This window comes from Bufo bufo, chromosome 9, assembly GCF_905171765.1.
Source record: "Bufo bufo chromosome 9, aBufBuf1.1, whole genome shotgun sequence".
Taxonomy (NCBI): Eukaryota; Metazoa; Chordata; class Amphibia; order Anura; family Bufonidae; genus Bufo; species Bufo bufo.
In genome coordinates, this window is record NC_053397.1 from 146738249 (window position 1) to 146759291 (window position 21043).

Below are 21043 nucleotides of genomic sequence, written 5' to 3' on the forward strand. Positions count from 1 at the left end.
CACGGCCATGTGCATGAGGCCTTACTTCATTCATTTAACCTGTTCCTGACATACTATTACGTCACATGTCGGGTCTTTAAACCCTTAGGGACCCATGACGTACCGGTACGGCATGGATCCTGAGTCCTTAAGGACCCATGACGTACCGGTACGTCATGTATATTTCCGATCACCACCGCCCGGAACCTGGTGCCTGCTCAAATCATTGAGCAGGCACCTAGGCTAAATGCGCGGGGTGGTCCCGTGACCCCCCGTGTTGGTGATCGCAGCAAACCGCAGGTCAATTCAGACCTGCAGTTTGCGGCTTTTTATTGTGCCGGCGGCGGTGCCATCAGGTCCCCATAGGGCTGTGGGGGGGACCCGATGGCATGGAAGGCAGCGCGATGCCTTCCTGAGGCATCGCGCTGCCTTCCGGTGAAGAGCCTGTGAGATCGAGCCCCCTGGATCTCACAGGCCGGAAGCTGTATGAGTAATACACACAGTATTAGGCTGAGTTCACACAGGCGTGTCCGGATTAGGTCCGGATGCGTCCCGGTGTATTGCGGCAAACCCACGCGAGTAGGAACGCAATTGCAGTCAGTTTTGACTGCGATTGCGTTCCGATGTTCAGTTTTTATCGCGCAGGTGCAATGTGTTTTGCACACGCGTGATAAAAAACAGACTGTGGTACCCAGACCCGAACTTCTTTACAGAAGTTCAGGTTTGGGTTAGTTGTAGTGTAGATTGTATTATTTCCCCTTATAACATGGTTATAAGTACAATAGTACAATAGGGCTGGAGGGGTTAAAAAAATAAATAAAATAAATTTTACTCACCTTAATCCACTTGTTCGCGCAGCCGGCTTCTCTTCTGTCTTCATCTGTGAGCAATAGGACCTTTGATGACGTCACTGCGTTCATCACATGGTCCATCACCATGGTGATGGATCATGTGATGAGCGTAGTGATTTCATCTAGGGATCGACCGATTATCGGTTTGGCCGATATTATTGGCCGATATTGAGGATTTTGAACGTTATCGGTATCGGCATCTATTTTGCCGATATACCGATAACGTATTGGGAACACAGAACGCGCTGCTCTCAGCGCTCTCTGTGTTCCCTCCGCAGCACAGGGGAGAAGGAAGCAGTGTCTCCTTCCCCCTGTGCTGCTGCTGCCGCTGCCGCCATTGACAGAAGGGAAGACAAGAGGAGGGGAGGGGCTGTGGCCGCTGCGCCACCAATGAAGATAAGTCTTTCATTCATTCATATACAGGAGGCGGGAGCTGGCTGCAGAATCACATAGCCGGCTCCCGACCTCTATGAACGGCAGCTGCGATCTGCGGTAGTTAACTCCTCAGGTGCCACGGATTGCAGCTACCGCTCATAGAGGTCGGGAGCCGGCTATGTGATTTTGCAGCCAGCTCCCGCCTCCTGTATATGAATGATTGAGAGACTTATCTTCATTGGTGGTGCAGTGCGCCCCACCCCCCCACCCAGTATTACTCATTGGTGGCAGTGGCCACAGGGTCCCCTGCTCCTCCGATCGGAGCCCCAGCAGTGTAATCCTGGGGCTCCGATCGGTTACCATGGCAGCCAGGACGCTATTGAAGCCCTGGCTGCCATGATAAAGCTCCATGCTGCTGTGTGCACAAAGCACAGAGCAGCAGGGACAGTGTGAGCTCCTATTCACCCTGATAGAGATCTATCAGGGTAATTAGGACAAGGGTTCTAGTCCCTAAGGGGGCTAAAAGTTAGTAAAAAAAAAAAACACAAAAATATTAAGTATAAATGAAAAAGATTTATAAAAAAAAATACACATTAACAATAAACATATTAATTTTCAGCAGATTTGTGTAGGAATTTTTTTTTTTCTCAAAAATGAAAATTCCCAGAATATCGGTATAAATTATCGGCTATCGGCCTGAAAGTTCACAAATTATCGGTATCGGCCCTAAAAAATCAATATCGGTCGATCCCTAATTTCATCAAAGGTCTTATTGCTCACAGATGAAGACAGAAGAGATGCCGGCTGCGCGAACAAGTGGATTAAGGGGAGTTAAATTTTTTTTTTTTTTTTTTTTTATTCTTTTTTTACTGGATTTTTTTTACTGTGAATATATATATATATATATGTATATGTATATATATATATATATATATATATATATATATATATATTAGAAGAAAAAAAAAAAAAATATATATATATATATATATATATATATATATATATATATATATATATATATATCACACAGGTTTAATGAGACGCACAGGACTGAGGAAAAATTAGGACGAGGTGCTGCCAGTAAAAGAGGATCCGCCCTTCCTCTAAAGTGAATAAATAATGTTAAAAAGTATACTGGGCACACTCACTTATGTAGAATCATATATTTTATTCAAGGACATGTAAGGTAAAATAAAATCAATTATTTTAAAAAACACATATAAAATACAGTCAAGCAATATAAGAACACATGGATACAATAAAATATATAGATATAGAATAAATATTAGGACCAATGGTGGATAGGCTGGGGATGGTAAAAAATCAGTCCATATGAAAGTTAGAACAAATAGAAGTAAAGCCCAGCTGGTGGCTTGAGCTAATGTAGTGGCTAGCTTAACCAAGTACTATAAAGTTCACAGTCCTGATTCACTGCAGGAGGATAATGTAACTGTGGTAAAGCAGAATTCACTTAAGTGAGTATACTTGCGGCGTCCCGCTAATACTCACTGTGCTGTGCGGTTCCTTATGTAGATAAACTTGGAAACAAATTGTCGTTATCAGCTGCTGCTGTAGCAACTGAAAGATACTGTGTCTTTTCTCTGTGCCTTTGCGGTCCTCTGGCTGCCGCTCCGTAGTAGCAGGAAGCCGGTCAGCGCTGGGACTCAAGATGCTTTTCCCCTCGTCGGTATGTTATGCGACACACTCCTCGTGTGTTTGCGCTTGTAGGTCCCGGCGTATCAGGGGTTTAGTAAGGCACGGAGTTTCCAAAGACTTTGAATTGCCGCACGGCTCTGGATAGTTCAAGCACGTACTGTACTCCTTGGGGTTGTTCCGGGGGGCTCCTCACCAAACGCGTTTCGGGGTACTTGCCCCTTCTTCAGTGGTACAGGTTCCCCCACAACTGCCTACTTATATAGTGTCTTACAAATGGTAATTGTTCAAACACATGGTGAGCCTCCTCATTTGGCTCAAAAGCTGGCACGGAGTAGAAGAGTCCATTCCATTCAGATCCACCCAATTATCCACAAAAAAGACTTAAATTTCAAATAACCTACTGTTTAATACACATCATAATAATCCGATTCCTATAGGTACTAATACAATCCATTCCTAACTCTACATGTTATGTTGATTTCATTTCTTTCTCCATCAAATAAATTTATTTATACACTTCAGTGGTTTTATTCGTCTACAGAAAATCCCTTGCGGTATCTATGCGGTTTGGTTATTAATCACAGGGTTATAGCTAACAGATTAAATAACAATCATTCCCTACAGTCCCCTGTCATTTATATATGGCTACAATTACAAATAAATATAAAAATAAAAATAAAATTGTATAAATAAGAAATTTTTTCTAAAAATCTTTTTTATATATAAATAAAAAAATTTTTAATTTTTTTTCATATATAAAGATAAGAACAATAAAGTTAAAAAGTAAAACTATAAATATATATATAAACCACTTTATTTCATGCATTGTTAAAAATGTATAATTTATTCATTATAAATGCCTCCATTTTTCTTCATGATTTGAACACCAGGGTGGATTATTGCACCCCGCAGGGGTTAAGATGTTGGGTGGAGGCCCCCCATGAAGGGCCGAACCCCCCAGGATATTACGCAACCTGCTGGGGTTTTGACGGCAAAACCCCAGCAGGTTGCGTAATATCCTGGGGGGTTCGGCCCTTCATGGGGGGCCTCCACCCAACATCTTAACCCCTGCGGGGTGCAATAATCCACCCTGGTGTTCAAATCATGAAGAAAAATGGAGGCATTTATAATGAATAAATTATACATTTTTAACAATGCATGAAATAAAGTGGTTTATATATATATTTATAGTTTTACTTTTTAACTTTATTGTTCTTATCTTTATATATGAAAAAAAATTAAAAAAAATTTTATTTATATATAAAAAAGATTTTTAGAAAAAATTTCTTATTTATACAATTTTATTTTTATTTTTATATTTATTTGTAATTGTAGCCATATATAAATGACAGGGGACTGTAGGGAATGATTGTTATTTAATCTGTTAGCTATAACCCTGTGATTAATAACCAAACCGCATAGATACCGCAAGGGATTTTCTGTAGACGAATAAAACCACTGAAGTGTATAAATAAATTTATTTGATGGAGAAAGAAATGAAATCAACATAACATGTAGAGTTAGGAATGGATTGTATTAGTACCTATAGGAATCGGATTATTATGATGTGTATTAAACAGTAGGTTATTTGAAATTTAAGTCTTTTTTGTGGATAATTGGGTGGATCTGAATGGAATGGACTCTTCTACTCCGTGCCAGCTTTTGAGCCAAATGAGGAGGCTCACCATGTGTTTGAACAATTACCATTTGTAAGACACTATATAAGTAGGCAGTTGTGGGGGAACCTGTACCACTGAAGAAGGGGCAAGTACCCCGAAACGCGTTTGGTGAGGAGCCCCCCGGAACAACCCCAAGGAGTACAGTACGTGCTTGAACTATCCAGAGCCGTGCGGCAATTCAAAGTCTTTGGAAACTCCGTGCCTTACTAAACCCCTGATACGCCGGGACCTACAAGCGCAAACACACGAGGAGTGTGCCGCATAACATACCGACGAGGGGAAAAGCATCTTGAGTCCCAGCGCTGACCGGCTTCCTGCTACTACGGAGCGGCAGCCAGAGGACCGCAAAGGCACAGAGAAAAGACACAGTATCTTTCAGTTGCTACAGCAGCAGCTGATAACGACAATTTGTTTCCAAGTTTATCTACATAAGGAACCGCACAGCACAGTGAGTATTAGCGGGACGCCGCAAGTATACTCACTTAAGTGAATTCTGCTTTACCACAGTTACATTATCCTCCTGCAGTGAATCAGGACTGTGAACTTTATAGTACTTGGTTAAGCTAGCCACTACATTAGCTCAAGCCACCAGCTGGGCTTTACTTCTATTTGTTCTAACTTTCATATGGACTGATTTTTTACCATCCCCAGCCTATCCACCATTGGTCCTAATATTTATTCTATATCTATATATTTTATTGTATCCATGTGTTCTTATATTGCTTGACTGTATTTTATATGTGTTTTTTAAAATAATTGATTTTATTTTACCTTACATGTCCTTGAATAAAATATATGATTCTACATAAGTGAGTGTGCCCAGTATACTTTTTAACAATATATATATATATATATATATATATATATATATATATATATATAATTTTTTTTTCTCCACAATCGGATTGCTTCTATAGTCTGTAAATTAAAGCATTATTGCCTGTCTATTAGATTGTCCCTTTGGAACAGTCAAATAGGCATATAGCCTTTGCGGGCTTGGGGTCCTTTGTTTATGTCAATCATTGCCACCCAGTGATTGCATTGCAGAGGGGCAAATTGAGTGACAGCAGGAGCCCCTCCATCTAACTACTTAGATGCCACGTGGCAGAAGACAATGGTATCTAAGGGGTTAATGCAGCACAGTGGTCTTGCTCTGTCTTCCCTATGAACGATGCTGTATATTACAGGGGGAGATTTATCAAAACTTGTTTAAAGGAAAATTGGCTCAGTTGCCCATAGCAACCAATCAGATTCTACCTTTCATTTTCCAAAGGAGCTCTGAAAATGAAAGGTAGAATCTGACTGGTTGCCATGTGCGACTAAGCCAGTTTTCCTTTACACTGGTTTTTATAAATGTTCCTCGTAGTGCTTAGCAGAGCTATGCGGCACTGGTACATAGGAATTGAATACCGCTCCAACAGGTATTAAAGCGGTCCACAAGTTAAAATATAGCAATGACTTTGTGGTTGAGTTCCACCTGAGCACCCTGCTACTCTGTACAAATGAGACGTTACACATATACACATAGGGGGTCATTTATCAAACTGGTGTAAAGTAGAAATGGCTTAGTTGCCCATAGCAACCAATCAGATTCCACCTTTCATTTTGGACAGCTCCTTCGGAAAATGAAAGGAGAAATTTGGTTGCTATGGGTAACTAAATCAGTTCTACTTTACACCATTTTGATAAATGACGCCCATTGTAGGGTTGTTTCGGGTATCGAATTTTCGATACTTTTGCCTGGTATCGACCTCGATACCAGGATTTGCCTTTATTCGATACTACGCTTCGCTATTGCGCAGTCTAGTATCAGAGAATAATGAGCGCACTGCTCTCAGCGTGCTCCGTGTTCTCCTCAGCAGCACAGGGGAGAAGGAAGCAGTCTCTCCCTCCCCCCTGTGCCGCTGCCACCAATGAGGTGAGAGGGGCAGGAGCACTGCGCCACCAATAAAAGTAAATGAGGACCTTTCATCTGGCAAAACATTCTGAACTAAGTATCATGATATGTACAGCGGCGCCCAGGGATCTCACTGCACTTACTATTATCCCTGGGCGCCACTCTGTCCTCCCGCTATGTCTTCCGTTTTTTTCTGGGACTTGGTTGTACTGGGCAGAGACCTGGGCATCTCCTTCTCCCAGGCTGTAGCGCTGGCCAATCGCAGCACAGAGCTCACAGCCTAGGAGAAGGAAACGCCCAGAAGAACAAGGGCAGTCTCCGCCCAGTATAACCAAGTCCCCGAAGTCTCCGCCCAGTATAACCAAGTCCCCGAAAAAAACGGAGGACATAGCCGAAGAATGGATCGGCGCCCAGGGATAATAGTAAGTGCAGTGAGATCCCTGGGCGCCGCTATACAATTTTTTGCCAGATGAAAGGTCCTCTTTAATACAAATCCCGGAGGCGGGTGCTGGCGGGGAGCTGTGATTAGAAGGAAAGGAACTGCTCATGATCCTAAGCATACCACCTCATCAGTGAAGCATGGTGGTGGTAGTGTCATGGCGTGGGCATGTATGGCTGCCAATGGAACTGGTTCTCTTGTATTTATTGATGATGTGACTGCTGACAAAAGCAGCAGGATGAATTCTGAAGTATTTCAGGCAATATTATCTGCTTATATTCAGCCAAATGCTTCAGAACCCAAAGCATACTGCAATTGCAACCAAAGAGTTTTTTAAGGGAAAGAAGTGGAATGTTACGCAATGGCCAAGTCAATCACCTGACCTGAATCCGATTGAGCATGCATTTCACTTGCTGAAGACAAAACTGAAGAAAAATGCCTCAAGAACAAGCAGGAACTGAAGACAGCTGCAGTAGAGGCCTGGCAGAGCATCACCAGGGATGAAACCCAGCGTCTGGTGATGTCTATGCGTTCCAGACTTCAGGCTGTAATTGACTGCAAAGGATTTGCAACCAAGTATTAAAAAGTGAAAGTTTGATTTATGATTATTATTCTGTCCCATTACTTTTGGTTCCTTAACAAGTGGGAGGCGCATATGCAAACTGTTGTAATTCCTACACCCTTCACCTGATTTGGATGTAAATACCCGCAAATTAAAGCTGACAGTCTGCAGTTAAAGCACATCTTGTTCGTTTCATTTCAAATCCATTGTGGTGGTGTATAGAGCCAAAAATTTTAGAATTGTGTCGATGACCCAATATTTATGGACCTGACTGTATAAGCAATACATAAATAAACATATTACATATCGGCATGTCTGAAAAGTCCAAACTATTAAAATATTTTAAAAAATGTCCTATGCGGTAAACGCCATAATGAAAAAAAAAAAAACTAAAAAAATGCGCGATTCGCCATTTTTTTTTCACCTTGTCCTGCCAAAAAATAGGATCGGACTGTCCTATTATGGGCTGGACGTTCCATAAAATGCGGAATGCATGCGGCTTTTTTTGGCGTTTTATTTTTTTCGCATGGTATCGAGCATCGCAATACTTTTTTATGGTATCGAAACCGAATCAAAATTTTGGTATCGAAACAACCCTACCCCATAGTGCCAATTATATTATTTCCATGTTTCTGAAGTCTTTGGATGGCCTTACCTCTATTGGCAGCCTCATCTGCTTCTTTATACATTCCCAAAAAAAAGTATGTACAAGCCAAATTCACCCAAACATCAGGGTTGCATCCTTCTTGTTGACTTGCCTGCTTGAACACCTATTAATGACAAAATATCACCTTGTAAGTATTCTTCCTCCACATAGCCATTGTACTGTAAAGTGAGTATGCCTAATCTTTGTACTATTTGGTAGTAATCTAGCTTAGCAAATTGTTCAAAAGTGGAGAGAGAGGGGATGTAAATGAGCTATCAGATGTCCAGTCTGACAGATATCGCTGTGAAAAGCATTCCGTGGCTACTATGTAATCTGAAATTTAGAAGCTGCAGAAAATGAAGAAAACTACATTTTTAATAAAAACTTTATATTAGCCCAAAATACATCTAAATCAATAAAACTGCTTTTTTTTTTATTCAGAACCAATAAGTCCCCAAATGGGATGAAAATAAGAAAAATAAATAGAAGAACTTAATGACCTATCCACAGACAAAAGCACAAATGCAAAATCAGTAGGGGTCTGTCTCTGTGCCACTGTGATTAGCTGTTTAACCCTTTCAGCCGCCGGAAGACTTAACATTTTACTCTCTGCCTTCCTGGACCCAAAACTTTTTTATTTTTTCTGTTCAAATATCTGTATGAGGGCTTGTTTTTTGTAACATTTTTGGCACCATTAAATATTGCATACGATGAAGCGGGGAGCTGGAAAAAAAATGGGGTGGAATTGGAAAAGAAACACAATTCCAACACAGTTTTATTCTCCAGGTCTGTACAATTACAACAGTAATTTAATACATTTTTTGGGGAGTTGTTTTTTTTTTTGTTATGGCGTTTAATGTACCGGATAAATATGTTTATATTTTATTAGTTTGGGCATTATATTATTTTTATTGTTTTTTATTTTAATTATAGAGAAAGGGGGTGATTTAAATTTTATTTTTATATATTTTTCAAAACTTTTTTTTTTTTTTTTTTTACTTTTTATGTTACCTTAGTTGACCATAAGAAGTAATTATTAGATTGCAATAGTAATAGCAAGATTGCAGTATGGGTTTCTTCTGAGAGACCCAGGCTATCGCAGAAAATGAATGGCTCCCTCAACCGCCGCATGGGGGAGGCGTTCAGGTCCCAGGAACGCAGCACTCCTGGGGTAACCTGCCTCAGATGTCTTGGTCACAACTGACCATGGTATCTGAGGGGTAAATGTCTGCAATTGGCATTATCACCAATCGTAGACATTAGCCCAGGATGTCTGTTGTTTAAAACAGCAAAAACCTGGCAGCTATGGGCCCTATGCATTCGCTAGCAGGCTCCAACTTGAAAGACCCGATGGTTGGGAAGGGGTTAAACGGGCTGAGGTGCTCATTTGAACAATGTGGCCTCTTCATTGCCTATATTGGTGCATCTACCTGCATGTCATCTACTTAGTAGAGCAGTACAGTACTCTGCAGATTCATCCCATTCAAGAGAGCAGGACAAAGCTGTAATACCCTTCATCACCAATACTAGGTACAAAGTGCACAAGTAGATGGACCAAAGTAAACCGCTGATGAGCAGGAGTGCAGAGAGTCAGATCCCTGCTGATCGGATACTGATGGCCTATCCTGACAATCAATGAAAAAAGTAAAACACATCAGATTCTTCGCAGAACTGTGCCATGGTCAGTGTAAAAAGGGAGACAATCAGCCCTAAATAGCCAAAATCAGTCATTAGGTATCACTTTAGTTCAGTAAAGAGGATTCAAGGGAGGCCTTTGCTTTTGTTGTAGTTATTACACTGACAGACATTCTTCCCTTCTCTGCCAATAGAAACCTTCTTCTGTAATAGGGTGTTAATATGCTGCAGACATGCCATGTCTTTGCTCCTTTTTGTCTGCAAATAAGCAAAAAACATCATGTGAAAAACACTGGCCCTCATTTATCAAGACTGGTGTGCAATGCTGGTCTTGATGGGGTCTGCACTGCCGGAGGAGGCACAGGCAGAATGAAGTCAGAGCTGCTGTAAGTTTTAGTCCAAATTTAATAGAGTTTCTTATGATGATGAATGGGCTGAGGCCAATGGTCCTACCATTGCCATGTCTCCTTTTTCAGAAACTGGTGATGGCAGTGTAAAAAAGCCAGTTGTGTCAGAAAAAGTCTGAAGGCATTTGAATGAAACAAAATAATAATCACAAAACTGAGGTTTTGTGACTTTTTAACACAAAAAAAAGTGTAGAGGGAATGATATATTTTCCCATTTTTCCCCCATAATTTTAAAATAGTGAGAACCTTATTTAAAGCAGTCTGTTAAAAAACATGGCAGCTTTCCTTCCATGTGAAAACAGGACTTTTTTTTTTATCATAGTAGATCTTTAATAACATTAAGGCTCTGTTTCACCAAGGTTACCTACCCCTGATCTTGGCAATTCTATGTGAGATACATACATCAGCAGCAGAGGTGTAAGTAAAATGTAATAGTCAGTCCAGTTTAAAGAGGACCTGTCTTCATGTCATGGAGCAGAGCAGATTGATATCTATTTTTGTGGGAAAAGATTCTGAAAAAACGGTGTTTTACATTTCTATCTGGCTTTTTCTAACAGCTATTGGTACAGGAGGGAGGTGTTATGCACACTTATACACGCACTGCTATCAATCACTGATAACCTGTCCCTCCTGTACCGATAGCTGTTTACAGGAAGTGAAAAAAGAAAAGATATAAATGTATAAATTACAGGTTTAACTGAATCTTTTCCCATAAAATTATATATCAATATGTTCAGCTCCTCCTTCTTTATAACATGGTGCTTTCAGATTGCATTGCATTTTGTGGCGTCAGATCCTCTTCAACCCCTTGAGTTCTAGAGGATTTTTTCTTTTCCATTTTTGTTTTTTACTCCCTGCCTTCCCGGGCCCATAACCATTTTTCCATTCACATAGCCATATGAGGGCTTGTTTTTTTTTCAAGACAAGTTGTATTTTCTAATGGTACCTTTTACTTTTGCATACTTTGTAGTGGGAAGCTGGAAAAATATTCCAAATGGGGTGGGATTGGAAAAAACACAACTATGCCGCAGTTTTATGGGTTTTGTTATTACTATCTATTCATAAAAAAATACAGGATTTTGTATATTCCAAAGCACCTGCTGGCCAGCATTGGAGTATATTAGCAATCGGCTTAGAAGCCTTGTACAGGCTCAAGCCTATTAGTAGTATGGACCGCCTTCCCCGATCTCAGCCAGGTAAAGGCAGCCCTGGATGGTAAGCGCGCGCCTCCGGTTTTAGTGTTCTTAAATGCTGTGGTCACATTTCACAACGACATCTGAGGGGTTAAATGGCTGCATTTGGAATTATTGCTAGTTACAGACATTAGCCCCAGGTGTTTGCTGTTTAAAACAGAAGGCACCCGGCGGCTATGGTGCCCGTTGCGCTCAGGAGTGGGAACCATCTTTAAACCCCTCCCTTCCGCCGTACATGTATGGTGATGGGACTCGAGGAATTAAATAAAATGTTCTTGGTAGCGCTGATCGGAGCTGACTGAGAAACAGCAGACCAGAATACTCCCCACAAATGTACTTTTCACTCGGATGCTGGTTACAATACAGTCCTTCAAATTGGGATACTCGGGAGTGTGTAGAAACTTAGTAACTGATATAAGTGTTATATTAATTATGGATAATGGATATACATTCATACTAAGTTTTAGATACTTTTTACTCCTCTACCTACAGTGTCTAGAGCCACAATTGCACCAATTTATTATTCACCATTTTGTAGCACTAAAGGAATACTGCTCTACAATCAGACAGAAGTGACGTGATCCTCGCTTTTGATGCCACCAGGCCGAGCAGTGTGACAAGAACACAGAGACTATTAAAACTACATGATGACATTTTTCATATTTTCATTGCCAACTCTTTTTTTTTTTTTTTTTTACACAGCCCATTATTGTTATCTCTGCCCAGCCTTGGCCGCATATGGTGAACTTTTTTGGGGGGTTATCACGCCTCCCACCAATATGGGAGGACATATTCTCTAACTCTCCCATTTAGGCTACGTTCACTCCTCCGGCGTGAATTCCAGCAGGCTGTTCCTGCAGAGAACAGCCTGCTGAAATTCACTGGATCAGGCACTGCCAGAAGCATGTACGCCAGCCCCATTAAGTATAATGGGGTCTGGCGGAGATCCGTACGCTTTCCGGCAGAGAACCGGACGGACACAAACTGCTGCATTCTGTGGATTGTGTCTGGCCGATTCTCCGCTAGTCTCCAGAACGGCCATGCCGAAGTTTCACACCAGAGGTATGAATGAACTAGCCTTAGAGGGGATCTTTTTTTCAAGTAACGCTGGACATCCAAGTTCAGATTTTGTGATGCAGTTTTTGGAGTCAAAACCAGGAGATGATTAAAAAAAGAGGTGAGATAGTATCTGTCCTTTATACTTACACCTGGTTTTGGCTTTGAAAACTGCAACAAAAAAACTTTCAAAAATGTATTGACTTTAGATCCTGGATATTTTTGGTCTCTTCTAGTGATCTTCTGGAAAAAAAAAAACGGTGCATGCAGATATAAAAAGGTCATGTATAAACACTGCACATCTTGAACTATTTTTTAGGAGGGGTAATGCGTTCCATGCTCTGCTTGGGTCACTTTATGCATTATTTTTATTTATTTTTTACAAGCCATTACACTTTCATGCTTATTATGTAAAGTGGCAGTGTCTTATTGTGGAAGATGCCTACTTTCCAAAAATGTATTGGTATGGGGGTATAATATATATATATTTTTTTAATTTTGATAATTCAGGTTTTAATTGTGCCTTACAAATGTGTGAAAACTGTCCATGCAGCAAAAGAGTTTATACTGATGGCGACATGGAAAATAAAAAGTAATAAAAAATTATAATTAAAAGCTTTTTCCAAGACTTTATAAATGATGACCTATCCTCAGGATAGAACTGAAAAATAGGGATTATACTAAATTAAAGTGGTATTTTACCTACTATAAATGGAAAAATAGAAGCTCTTTGCGCACATTTTTGATCAAACGTGTGTCGGGCCTTTCTACCAGGCGTCAAGGTGGCTTCTGCAGATAGGTCCCTAACACTAACAGAACTGCCTCTCCTGGGCTTGACCTAAGTCTACAATGTTCAGGGTGGTGTAGGAACCAGCTATATTTAGGCCTCATTCACACATACGTGGACCACGGTCCGTGAAAACCCGTCCTGCTGAGTGCACGAGCGCACGGCGTCATTGGTTGCTATCGTGCATTCCACGTATGTGTGAATGAGGCCTTATACTTTGCTGAGAAGCCCCAGGCAGATGGGCGGGGAGTGCTCAATCTAAAAGAGGCAGCTACCCTCAATATATACTACAAGAAAATTTAAACTAGCACATTCATAGTCACAGGTACACATCCATAAAGCTAGCATGCAGGAAGCAAACAAAAACAGGTATGGCAGCACAAATTTTCTCATACAAACAAAAAAACTGGGAAATAGGGATTACGTATACTAAATTAAAGTGGTATTTTACCTACTATAAATGAAAAAAGCTCTTTGTGCACATTTTTTGATTGAACGTGTGTCGGGCCCATCTACCAGGCGTCAAGGTGGCTTCTGCAGATTGGTCTCTAAGGCCTTTTTCACACGGGCGAGTTTTCCGCGCGGGTGCAATGCGTGAGGTGAATGCATTGCACCCGCTCTAAATCCAGACCCATTCATTTCTATGGGGCTGTGCACATGAGCGGTGATTTTCACGCATCACTTCTGCGTTGCGTGAAAATCGCACCATGCTCTATATTGTGCATTTTTTACGGAACGCAGGCCCCATAGAAGTGAAAGGGGCTGCGTGAAAATCGCAATCATGTGATGGACCATGTGATGAGCGCAGTGACGTCACTAAAGGTCCTTTTCCTCCAGGTCATCAAAGAAGAAGAAGTGGATGAGGTGAGGTAAATTATTTTTATTTTTTTTCAACCGCTCCATCCCTATTTTACTAAGCATTCTGTATTAAGAATGCTATTATTTTCCCTTATAACCATGTTACACAACACCTAACCCAAACCTGAACTTCTGTGTTCGGGTCTGGGTACCAAACATGCATTTTCCCTGCACACGCGCAGAAAAATCATGCATTTTCCCGCGATGCACCCGCATCCTATCCGGCCCTCACATGCGACGCCCATGTGAAAGAGGCCTAACACTAACAGTGTAGGAACCAGCTACATTTACTGTATACTCTGCTCAGAAGCCCTGGGCAGATGGGCGGGGGAGTGCTCAATTGAAAAGAAGCTACCCTCAATATATACTACAAGAAAATTTAGACCACTTTAATTTAGTATAATCCCTATTTCCCAGCTTTATTGTTTGTAGGTAAAATGTTGTGCTGCCATACCTGTTTTTGTTTGCTTCCTGCATGCTAGCTTTATGGATGTGCACTTGCGACTATGAATGTGCTAGTCTAAATTTTCTTGTAGTACTATCCTCAGGATAGGTAATCAGTATCTCATCGGTGGGGTCAGTCACACAGGACCCCCAACGATCAGCTATTTGAGAAGCACCAGCACCCCTGTGAGAGCTGTGGCCTTCTTGGTACTCACCAATCACAGTGCTGTACATTGTATGGGACTGAGCTGCTCCTAGGCCAAGTGACAGATGAACGAGTCGTCACTTGCCTAGGAAAAGCTGAGGAAAGAAGGCCGCAGAACTACTACGAGGACCCACACATTCAGTCGGACCCCCACTGATCAGATACTGATGACCTATCCTGAGGATAGGTCATTAGTATTAAAGTCTCGGAAAACAACATTGCTTACCGGTAATTGGTTTTCTCGATACCCATGACGGCACCCCATGTGACCAGGGACCTCCCATCCGGGACAGGAAACCTGAGAAGATAAAAGGTTCACACCCCCACCAAGCACCAGTGATAGTAATAAACAGTACTCCGGAAGTGAACACACTTAAGAAAAGAGAGAGAGAGATCCAATACGGTAAATTATATCTCTTCTGATTTAGACTGTTCATCAGGGAATTCCCTAAGAACTTTACCGAGGAGTAGAAGGCTACACCGTATTAAACCTATTAAGGTAAATATATATATATATATTATATTTTTATTTATTTATTTTTTTTCGGTAGGGAAAAATTTTGGGGGTGCCGTCATGGGTATCGAGAAAACCAATTACCGGTAAGCAATGTTGTTTTCCCCTCACCCATGATGGCACCCCATGCGAGATAGACTATTAATGAGGAAATTAGGGGGGGACCACCGCCTGAAGCACCTTCCTACCAAAGGCGGTATCCGCATGAAGTTGGAGTCTGTAATGCTTTAAGAAAGTATGTGGGGAACTCCACGTTGCTGCTCTACAAATTTGAGCCAGAGAGGCATCCGCCTTCTCAGCCCAGGACGTAGCCACCGATCGGGTGGAGTGAGCTCCAAACCGTGAAGGGGGAGAGAGACCCTGTGCTAGGTAGGCCTTGATAATGGCCCTTTTGACCATCTAGCAATGACTGCCGTGGACACTTTTCGCCCCTTATTCTTACCCCAAAACTGAATAAGGGGGTTTCTTCTAACCTCCAGGCCGAAGTAGACTCCAGATAAGTTAGCAAACATCTTTTAACGTCAAGGCAATGATACTCCCTTTCTAAATTATTGGAAGGATTTGTGCAAAAAGATGGAAGGATAACATCCTGACTTCTGTGAAAGTCCGTAACCACTTTTGGCTGAAAGGACGGGAGTGGCCTGATGATAACCTTGTCATTTGAGATCTGGGTATATGGTGGAAAAGCCGAGAAGGCTTGCATCTCTGAAATCCTTCTAGCCGATGTAATGGCCAGTAAAAAAAACATTTTAAAGGAGAGCATGTCTATGGGGATCTCTGACAGAGGTTAAAAAGGTTTCTGTGACAGGGCCGTCAAGACCGTGTTTAAGTCCCAAGGAGGGGACAAAGGTCTTATCGAAGGGCGGATCCTGGAGGCCGCTGATAGAAACCTTTTTACCCAAGGATGAAGGGCCAGCTGCAAATCAAAAAGGTAACTCAAAGCTGCCACCTGGACTCTCAGGGTGGAAGCCTTAAGCCCTTTGTCCAGACCAGCTTGTAAAAAGTCTAGGACTCTTGAAACATCTGGAGGAGAGAAAGGGTCAGGACTGATACCTAGGAAAGAGGAGAAGACTTCCCAGATCTTATTGTATGTCCTGGCCGTAGTGGATTTCCTACTACCCAAAATGGTGGTAACTACCGACTGGGAAAGACCTCGACCTAACCATATCACCCTTTCAGTCTCCACACTGCCAGGTGCAAGATTTTTGGATTGGGATGCAGAATCGGGCCTTGATACAATAGATCCTCCCGAGGAGGCAGAATCCATGGGGGGCTATCGCTAAGTTTAGCAGGTTGGAGTACCAGGATCTTTTCGGCCATACTGGGGCAATCAGGGTAATTATAGCTTTTTCCTTCTGGACTTTCTTTAGGACTTGCGGAATTAGAGAAAAAGGAGGGAAGGCATAACCATCTAGGGCTGTTGGATTGTCCGAACAGTTCAGGGAGAAGAATCTCTCTACTTTTTTGTTCTTCCTGGAGGCAAATAGGTCTATCGTGGGAGGCCAAATTTTTGAGCTAACTGGGAGAATACCTCTAGGTTTAGACACTAATCTCCTTGTTTTAGTTGGACGCGGCTCAGAAAATCGGCCACTATGTTCTCCTTTCCTTTTATGTGGACTGCCGACAGGGACAGATGTTTCTGTTCTGCCAGCTGGAAACTCTGCTGACAAAGTTTTGCCAGAGAGGGTACCCTCGTTCCCCCTTGATGGTTGACATATGCGACTGTTGTTGAGTTGTCCGAGTATAGGATTATTTTCTTGTGGGATATGCCCGGAACTACTGACTTTAACGCCATTTCCACTGCCTTTAGCTCTTTGAAGTTTGAGGTGGATTTCCTGGTGTTCAAATCCCACCTCCCCTGCCAGCCTTTTTTCTTGGAGTGAGCCCCCCACCCCATGGGCTGGCATCCGTAGTTATTAGTATCGGATCCTGAAAGGACCAGGGTACTCCTGCCGAAAGATTCTCTGGCACTGTCCACCAAAGGAGAGACATCCTTGCTTCCGAGGATAAATGGAAGGTCCGATCTAACGACTGTTGGCAACCGTCCCATTGATGAAGGATGCAGGACTGTAGCTATCTCGTATGGGCCTGCGCATATGGGACCGCCGGAATTGTTGCTGTCAGGTGGCCCAGTACTGCCATCGCCTTTCTGAAAGAGCAGAGGTAAGACCTGAAAAGATCCCAAACGTGTTCCCTGATGGAAATTATCTTGGTAGAAGGAAGGAACGTTTTTTCTACCCGGGAATCTAAGAGGATGCCTAAAAACACACAGGTCTGAGATGGCGACAGGCAAGACTTTTCCCAATTTATTTTCCAGCCCAGGTTCTTTAACAGGGAGCAGGAAACACTGATGTTTTGGTTTAATTTTTCTTTTGTTTGGGAGATAAACAGGAAATCGTCTAGATATGGCAGTAACGGAACCCCTGACAATCTTAGAAAGGAAGCCACCTCCGCAATCACTTTCGTAAAGATTCTGGGGGCTTGCGAAATGGCAGGGCTTTGTACTGCAGGTGTAGACACTCTCCCTGAACCCAGACCGCCGTTCTTAAAAAAATTTGGGAGGACGCATGAATTGGCACATGGTAATATGCGTCCTCTAAGTCCAGAGTCGCCATTCAGCAATCTCTTGATAGAAGTTCTATGGCTGATCTTATGGTCTCCATACAAAACTTCTTGTATTTGAGAAACTTGTTTAGTTTCTTTAGGTTTAGGATTACTCGGAAAGAGCCATTGGGTTTCCTCACTAAAAAAAGAGGAGAGTAAAATCCCTTGGCCCTCTCTGCCTGTGGAACCGGGACTACCACCCCCTTGCGCAGAAGAAGTAAGATCTCTGACTCTAGGGCCTGTCTTTTGATCTGGTCTTTGGGGCAGTCTGTTTGAACGAATGAATCCCGGGGAAGGGTCAGAAATTCCAGGCGGAAACCTTCTCCAATCCCCCCCAAGATCCAACCGTTTTTGGATACCGTTTTCCAGACTGGGAGAAAAAGAGATAATCTTCCCCCCACCTGGGACTCGGCGTCATTGCTTATCCTTAGATCTTGGGTCCTGGGGCTTAAAAAGGAAACAACCGGATTTCTTAGGAAACCTATCCCTTTCCCTTCTATCGTACTGTCTACCCCTCTGTTTTGTACTCTGGTATTTACGAAAAAAAGAGGGGCGTTGGGGAACCGGAAAGCACTTCTTTTTATCTGAGGCTCTTTCAAGTATGTCGTCAAGAGAAGACCCAAAAAGTCTATCACCTTCACAAGGGATAGAGCAGAGTCTGGCCTTCCAGCCCTGATCCGCTTTCCAGGACTTCAGCCAGATAGCTCTCCTTGCCGCATTAGACATGGCGGATGATCTGGCCGAAAATCTAATCATATCCGTGGAAGCATCTGCTAAGAAGTCAGCGGCTTTAAAAGTAGGAAGGGAAGCTAAAAGATCCTCTCTTGGCTTTTTTTCCCTGAGATGCTGTTCTAACTGTTCTAACCAGATATGCAGTGATCTTGAAACCCAAGAGGCTGCGACTGCTGGTCTCAGGCAAGCAGAGGTCGATTCCCACTCCCTTTTTAAATAAATATCTGCTTTTTTGTCTAATGGGTCTGACAGGCTACCCAAATCATCAAATGGCAATGCATATTTCTTGGCGATCTTTGCTACCGGGGCGTCTACTGTAGGGGCCTTGTCCCAAATAGCTGCTACTTTTTCTTCAAAGGGATATTTTCTTTTAACTGAATTTGGAATAAAAAATTTCCTGTCAGGATTTTTCCATTCCTTTTTAATTAACGCTTGAAGGTTTTTGTGAATGGTGAAGACCCTGTGCTTCCTGGGGCCTAATCCCTGAAAAGCTAGGTCTGCTGTTGACTTAGGCTGTTTCACAACCTCAAGTTGCATTGTCGCTCTGACAGCTTTAAGTAGGGTTTGAGTGTCCTCAGGTGGAAATAGGCAACTCCCTGCCTCCTCATCTTCTGATGATGTAGCGTCGTCAGAAAATAACTGACCAGCTTCCTTTTCTTCCACGTCCGAGAGGTCTACATCAGAATCCCTAACATCCGGGGACTTATCTGGTGACCTAGGGCGGCCCTTATTAAATGATTTTAAGGAGGCCCTGACCTCGGATCGTATTAAGGACCTCATATTTTTGGAGAGGCTCTGAGACTCCTCCGCCACTAATTTATGGACGGCGTGCATAACGGCTTAGAATAAGAAGATGCTAGGGCCACTCTGCATCCCGCACACTCTTTATGCTTTGTTTTTGAAGCCGCTTTTTTGGGGGTCTTTGCAACCTAAAACAAGTCAAACATCACCCCATTAATAAAAAGAACAATCTCACCAACAGATCTTTTGACCCCACTCCTTAGGACCGGTACCGGACTAGCGGGCCTCGAGGGTTCCAGGGGTTCGGCGCGTCCATCTGCTGGCTCTGTCATCTCTGGAGGAATGGAGCCTCTTCAGCACAGCACTGTGTGCTACATCAGCTGGCTGGATTCCCCCGCAGCCCCATTTATATTTAACAGACGCGCCTAGGCTATCCCGGCGCTTTTGCCAGCCTCCGGGTATAAGCCCTATCCCCTTACACCGTGCGCCGGAGGTGCGCGCATGCGCAGACGCCTCCCGACCGGAACTGGGCAAAACGCCGTACAGCATGAGGGAAGCCGCCTGAACACGGCCACAGCGGCTCCCTCGGGATCGTCGCCGGAATGCAGGGGAAGGCAGGCTTTAGGTAGCAGCTCTCAGAGAGATTTCAGCCGCCTGGGGAAGGCCCCACACCGGATCAGAACCTTGGCCTCCCCCCAGCTGCAGGTGAGAACCATGTTCAATCTTCCCAGGAACCTCCTATCCGGAGGACAGGAAACCTGAACTGGTGCTTGGTGGGGGTGTGAACCTTTTATCTTCTCAGGTTTCCTGTCCCGGATGGGAGGTCCCTGGTCGCATGGGGTGCCGTCATGGGTGAGGGGAAAACCACTTTTTAGAATCTATTAAACATAAAAAGCGGACTTTGATGATAGGTTATTTTGTAATGATACATTCCCGTTAAGATGTCTATATTTGCAAAGTTTGGTTAAGTTCATTTGGGCATCAGTCTACTAGACATGCATTACCTCCAGAGATTTTTTGTAGTCACCCAGGTGAAACGAACAGTACCCGATCCACAAGTCTGTGTCATCTTCACTCTCTCCAACATGGCGTTTAAACTATGAAGGAATATCCATACAGACAGGTTACAAAGAGCCTCAGAGAGTGAGCAACAATACATTAATCTTATTTATAAGGCGGCAACATATTCTGCAGTGATATATAATATAGAGAACATTAATGAATATTGTCCCATGATACTTTAGCTTGTCACACTAAGGCCTCCTGCACACGACCGTATGGCTTTTTCAGTGTTTTGCAGTCCGTTTTTCACGGATCCGTTGTTCCGTTTTTTGTTTCCGTTGTGTTTCTGTTTCTGTTCCGTTTTTCCGTTCCGTTTTTCTGTATGGCATATACAGTAATTACATAGATAAAATTGGGCTGGGCATAACATTTTCAATAGATGGTTCCGCAAAAAACGGAACGGAAACAGAAGACATACGGATGCATTTCCGTATGTGTTCTGTTTTTCTTGCGGACCCATTGACTTGAATGGAGCCACGGAACATGATTTGCAGGCAATAATAGGACATGTTCTATCTTTAAACGGAATGGAAAAACGGAAATACGGAAATGGAATGCATACAGAGTACATTCCGTTTTTTTTTTTTGCGGAACCATTGAAATGAATGGTTCCGTATACGGAACGTAAAAAACGGCCAGTAAACGGGGGGAAAAAACGGTCGTGTGCAGGAGGCCTAAGAGTGCTGCCACTCTTCCAGGCTTTTTGACACTTTTTGGC

The 21043-nt window shown here is 42.8% G+C and overlaps 1 protein-coding gene across 1 annotated transcript in view; it reads right to left on the minus strand.

The window, feature by feature from the left end:
* The window catches only part of TTC26 (tetratricopeptide repeat domain 26), a 131149-nt gene that overhangs the window by 81610 nt on the left and 28496 nt on the right, over positions 1 to 21043 (minus strand). The window contains exons 3-4 of the mRNA XM_040407768.1: positions 20268 to 20360; positions 8097 to 8211 (exon numbers count right to left, since the gene is read on the minus strand). Of these exons, the coding sequence (XP_040263702.1) occupies positions 8097 to 8211; positions 20268 to 20360 (208 nt within the window). The remainder of the gene's footprint in view (positions 1 to 8096; positions 8212 to 20267; positions 20361 to 21043) is intronic.